The sequence below is a fragment of the Gavialis gangeticus genome, unplaced genomic scaffold, assembly GCF_001723915.1.
Source record: "Gavialis gangeticus isolate Ggan-Ray unplaced genomic scaffold, GavGan_comp1, whole genome shotgun sequence".
Taxonomy (NCBI): domain Eukaryota; kingdom Metazoa; phylum Chordata; order Crocodylia; family Gavialidae; genus Gavialis; species Gavialis gangeticus.
Window position 1 is genome coordinate 545570 of NW_017729013.1, and position 6280 is coordinate 551849.

Sequence of the window (6280 nt, forward strand, 5' to 3'; positions counted from 1 at the left end):
ATCAAGTAAACAGCTCTCAGGTTTCGCACTGATTTAAGACCCGCCACTGTCAGCTGAAACTGGAAGGAATGCCAAGCTTGCCAAGCACAATAAGAGAAACTTAAAACTGACAGCTGGCATTCAAACAGGTAGCTTGCGCTATGCACCCAGGTTCAATTCAGAATGCAAGTTCTAATAAGGTGAGTAAAGCTAACCTGAACTTGTGCAATGCCTTTTATCAAAAACTGATGTAAAGATCAAAGAATCTAGAAAGCATTTTAAGTTCTTATCATTGCTAAGCATTCTTTAGGGGTTTTGGACACAACTTAATTCATATCTATATGGTCACTTGGGTCACCACCACTTCCAATTGAAGCTCTTATTAAAAGCCAACATGGGGAAGACTGAAAACTCCACCCTGGGAGTCTGCCAAAAATGCTCAAGAACACAGTAGATACACCTTCATGCTTAATATTAACTACTACTAAAAGGCTTAACAACCAATATTAGTTTTATTCTATAAACTGTTTCCAAATTACATAGTGGTAAGGGTACAAACAAAAGCATTTCACGTTTAAAGTCAGCAGAATCACAAGGTAATGGCAATTTTACATCAGAAAGCACTGATTATTCAAACTGAGACTTGCCACCAATATATCCACTCTAACTTAAGAAAGCAGAGCTTACCTAACTTTTTTAACCCTGACTGTAACACAAGCTTGAAAGTAGTTGGTTAAAATTTCTGCTATATCATACAAAGTAAATCTCAAGAGTATTAAAGGACAGAAAAAATATTTTAAGACTAACTGTCCGTGTTACTGCTTAGATCATTGGAAGTAAAAGACTGTCATACATGGAGAGGTGCATACATTTCTGAAGGGCACCGCAAGCTTGTTGAGCCTCCACTGGGTAGCAAAAATACATGTTCCAATTTGACAATATAACCATGGTCCCTAACCTCCAGCAGCCCATTGGCAACAATGCTGAACAACCCGTGTTGTAGCTACCACTGTAATTCAACCACCCTGTCTAACTCATTTTTAACTTTTTAATTTCCTGTGGCCATGAGCAGCGTTGGAAAAAAATTGAAAATAGCTATTATTACCAGTGATTTTCAAAACAACTTTTTTCAGGAAGCAAGCCACACATGATGCTACAGACTAACTGCAAAATTATCTTTGTATTCTTGCTCTCTGACTACTCAGAAAAACAAGTCTATGGGTCTGCAGCTTGAAAGAAACTACAGCAACCAAATTAAGCCCCTCTGAAACATTTATAGCCAGACCCATTTCCATGCCTCAACAGTTTAAATATTCTAGGTATTGCTAAACAACATCCAACCTCCCTACACTACTGTCCTTCAAGAAAGATCTAAAAATGAAACTTCATTTTTGCTTCACTGAATCAAAGATGCTCAACAAAAATACTAAACTTGCACTCAATCGCACTGAAGTTGCAGGAAATCAACAGAAAAATAATCCATATTAAAGTTTCACTATTGACAAGCAAGTACCAGTCAAACGCCACTGCGCAAAGCTTTAAAATGCTAAACAAGCCTGATCTGCATGTAGTAGACCAAAAGAAGCAGCTAGACAAGTTTTCGGCTTTCAAGCTAGAACTGCCATTGTTTGTTTCTTACCTTACATCAATCAACAACAGATGCGGCAGTCAGGGTTAGAAGTATTTGGTTATTCTCTTGCAACTACAGCAATAGTAAAGCGCTGGTATGCCAGTGAACTTACCATTAAAGTCAAAGAAAACTGCTATAAAATGTTCTTAACCTGGAATCAAGCAAAACTTGACAGACATCAAGTTTACAGCAACTGCCCCATAACAGAACTGAATGGAAACCTGCAATATAAACATCAGGTTAAGTGTGAGGTCAAAGCAGCTTGGATCCATGTCCCATTTGTGCAGGTAACAGGTTCTTATGAACTTGATTTTTAAGTGCAAGGTAGATGGGATTTTGCAGGGTGTTTTTTTTTTTTTTTTAATCAAAATATTTATACTAATAAAAAGTTTTCTTGTGAATGCAGTTATACAATTACACCTTATTCCTGTGCCGAGCAGGGATAATCTATATCAGAATAGATATGGCACACAGTCAAGTAGTATAATTTTGATATTCAGACAAGCCTTAAGTCACATTAACAGTACTAACAAAAACTAGGGAAGAGCTACTAGGACAGAAAGAAGAGTTACGAAGAGTTACAAGTTACACAGCCACTCTCAACAAATCTAGTCAGAGCTCCATGAACTTGTCCTCAACGCAAGCAGAATTATCGGGCAGCTTATTTAGCAAAACTGCCAACTTAAGTTGAAGTACCTTCCTTTTTCAGTCCACAGTTTTTCAGAACAGTACCTTTAGAGTGGGTTACAAGGGCTAAGGGGATGGGAAAACCCATAACTTGACTTATTAAATACTTTTGAATAGAAAATTCCTAATACAGCTTATCTGGAGAGCTACACCTAAATTAATGTCAATTCTTAAAAGCTACTGGACTTACCTGTATTCTAGGACTTGTCTGATAAGTCAGTTGAAGGTGCCAAGCTAGATCAATATTGACAAAGGTGCAAATATTGCTCAAGAACTACAACAAAATCAGCCCTCATGGTCATTCACACTAACCCCCAGAAGACTGTCTCAGGGCTGCTACCTACACATCCCACATGCCAGGGAAAGTGGCTACCTGCACTTCGTAGCCACTCAGGAACCTGGTCCATTCCAAAATATACTTAAGATCAACCTGATACCACCCAAAAGTCACTGCCCAAGTTCTAAAAACAGTGCATAGCACTGTGCAAGAGGATGCAAGGTCTCTCTCCTAAATATCAGAGGGACACAAAGTGATATTGTTTGCAAGCTTATTTACGGAACGTCTAAAACTCTTCCAGGATAAACCTTTTCTAGTTTGATTAGTAATAGCAGTTCCTGAGCTCTTCAATAGATTTCTTCATAAATAAAAAGTTCACTGGCTATTTACTCTCATGAATAATTAAGTTATTAAAACAACTGATGTCACTGTCAACTGAAAGTGTCGGCTATTTCCTTAATTCTTCAGATGCAGGAACACAGTAGGTGCTAGTGCTCTTGCTAACCTTCCTTTAAACACAAAAAGAAAGAAAAAAAAAAAATCAACTGACATGGGAATACAGGATTGGAAGGGACCTCCTGGGCTATCAAGTTCAGTCCCTGCATCTGCAGGCAATCCTTAACTCAAAGAATCCCCATAATATCATATCCAACCCTCGCACTCAAGGCACAATAACTGAATCACCAAGAATACCCTATAACATGTTAGAGGTAAAAGCAGGGTAGATGCGAGTACTGCTAACACAACAAGGAAATAGTTAATGCATGTCCTAAAGGCCCTACGACAATGTTTCTCAACCTTTTAAACTCAAGGCACCCCTTGTTAGACTTGAGGCATCCTGAAGAAAACGTTGGCTTTTAGTTTTTATGAGGTTTTTTTTGATTACAGAAAAATTCACGTTGCAAAGAACTCAGAAAGACAACAGGTCACTACAGATCCCTATTTCCCCAAGTTTCTCTTACGAATTATGTTTGCACACCTAACAGTGTTAACACTGTGTGGCACACTTGAAAGGATCAAGGCACCCCAGTTGAGAATCTCTGCCCTTGGATTAGGACTGTGCTGCATACTACAAAAGGCAAAAAAGACATTTTTCGATGCCAGTCTGATCTCGTTTGGAGAAACTGGTTATGCTGAAAGCCCCACCTACACAAGCAAAATACCCAGGATCAAATGTCTGATTATTGTCCTACAGCTTTGTTAATTATATTAATTATACTTCAGTGACATAACACAGGTAGCCTTGATGTAGTTTTAATTACATGCTTTGATCATCGTATCTAAGTCTTCCCCCTCTAGATTCAGACATCTGATTTCAAGTTGCATCTGAAAGGGAGAAAAAAAAAAAAGATTCTCAAGTCTCACCATAAGCTAAACAATATCTGATAACCAACAGAAAAGCAAAGATGAGGTCCCCACTCAGCCCCAATAGGAACTGCCTTTCACATATCTGTACATACACACATCAACAAAATATGATGCAACCCTAGTTTCAGTCACAACAGAACTAGATTTAGCTTTAATGAGAATAAGCTCAAAGTTAAACAGCATTTGAAGAAAGAAGTTAACATGTCCTGTGCATCCCTGACGTATTACCAAACCTTTTCCTACAATTATTGCCTTATACGACAATAAGAGGTTTGAGCATTTTAATACTTTAAATCCCCATCTGAATCCCTTTCTGCACACTCTAAATTACATTCAACATTATTTGCTCAAAGTAACAAATCAGACAGTGCCCAGAAGCAGCAAGAAGTAACTTTTCAATTAGAATGCCACCTGGACAGCTTGCTTTATACACATGAAGGACCAAACCCCACCAGTTCCATTCTTCTTTTCAAAAAGTGTTAGATGGATACCTATCAAATCATGCTAAGCCAACCTTTGGATAATCCTCGTTTCCTTTGGCTAAAACACTAGTTTGCTTTAGGAAGCTCTGTTAGAAAGAAACCTACATGCTTTACAGTAGTGGATGGCTTCTGTGCAAGTGCTGAATAACAGGCAGCGAAGTCAGACTACCAGCAGTATAAAAACAAGGGAGGCAGAAGTCTACGTCATGTAGGTGCAGGAATGGAGCTGTTAGCCGATGGTGGTCAGGCTAACAACACACAAGGTGGACTTGACCAGTCTCCCGCAATGCACCACATAGCACGAGACTGCTCCAAAGCAGTTGCTGCAATAACGGTGTTCCTAACAGTAAGAGGACACAGATTTAGATGAGGCGGCAGCATGCAAATCTCTTTGGTCTCAAGGCACTGTTCTGGGGAGGGGCGGGAGTTGAAATTTTGTGCGTCAGACTAAATCATTTCCAAATTCTATCAACTAAGTAGAGCTCAACTGATTCAGTCTGAGCAGCCCTACCTCTGGCAAGTGTCCTCCCTTCCAGACTCATCAGCCTGGAACTTCAGATACTCCCAAATCCATGGCAGGCCTCCTACGTGCACGCCCCGAACCTGGAGGATTTGGGGTTCAGTCTCGCTTGCCCCAAGCCAAAAGGCCACAGGAGCAAGCTAAAGGGAGAGGCCGAGAGCAACCCCAATCACCATCAGTTGTGCAACCGAGATCTTCACATTTGGAGGCGTCTGTAGACCCTAGCTTCTCCTGATGAGTCACACACACCATCATTTGACAAAGACCTGGACAAGCTTGAGAGAGTCCAAAGAAGAGCCACTCGTATGATCAGAGTCCTACACAGCAAGTCACACAAGGAAAGGCCGAGGGACCTGTTACTCTTCAGCCTGAAGAAAAGAGGGCTGAGAGGGGACCTGGTAGCAGCTTACCGCTGCAGTAGGGGAGGACATCAAGGGCTCAGTGAGCAACTGTTCACCAGGGCACCCGAGGGGAAAACCAGGAGTAATGGCCACACACTCCTGGAAGATCGATTCAGGCTCACCATTCTGAAAAACTCCTTCGCAGTAAAGGTGTCCAGACTATGAAATAAGCTCCCTCCAGAGGTGGTGCAATCGCTGACCCTGGACATCTTCAAGAGGAGACTGGACGGTCACCTTGCTGGGGTCACTTCACCCCCCATTATCTTTCCTGCTCGGCGCAGGGAGCTGGCCCCGATGATCTCCCAAGGCCCTTTCCAACCTATGACTCTCCCCTTCACACATCTTAAATACAAAACAATCGTACAGAGAAGCTCAGAACGACTGCACTCGCATAGAAAAACACCAACCCACTGAATAAATGTGCAAATAACCCTGACTCAACTCTTCGTATTTACTTTCTGATAGCCCGCTGCAAGTCGCCAGCGCGCGGGCCAGAACCGGGTCGTGCCAGCAGATACGTTTCTTAAATTTGGAGGCCGGGCGGCATTAAGGAAGCGCTGCCTGCCAGCCCACAAGCCAGCCGAGAGCGATGTGGGTGCTGTCGCCTCTCAGATTAGCGAGCGTTTTGAACCCTTTGGCTACAACGGAACGCAGCAGGGGTGACACCTGGCGCGGGCGGGACGGGTGCGGCGCCCCCCCGGCCCCCGGCTCACCTGGAGGCGATGGCGGCGGAGCAGCGGACGCGCTCGCCGAGGTCGCACAGCGCCTGGTAGCGGGCGTCGCGGCCCTTTTCGCGCTCCAGGTGCCAGGCGTAGAGCGAGAGCAGGATGCCGGCCGCGCACACCGCCGAGCGGGCCACCCGCTCCCAGCGCGGCACCGACACTCGCAGCAGGACGGGCGCCGCCATCTTGCCCCCTCCCTCCACCGCGCCCCCCG

General features: G+C 43.2%; 1 protein-coding gene across 1 annotated transcript in view; it reads right to left on the bottom strand.

Annotated features, from left to right (window-relative positions):
* VKORC1L1 (vitamin K epoxide reductase complex subunit 1 like 1) overlaps positions 1-6269 on the bottom strand; it is a 34142-nt gene extending 27873 nt beyond the window's left edge. The window contains exon 1 of the mRNA XM_019511356.1: positions 6058-6269. Coding sequence (XP_019366901.1) covers positions 6058-6251 — 194 coding nt within the window. The 5' untranslated portion in view covers positions 6252-6269. The remainder of the gene's footprint in view (positions 1-6057) is intronic.
* Between the last annotated feature and the right edge of the window lie 11 nt (positions 6270-6280).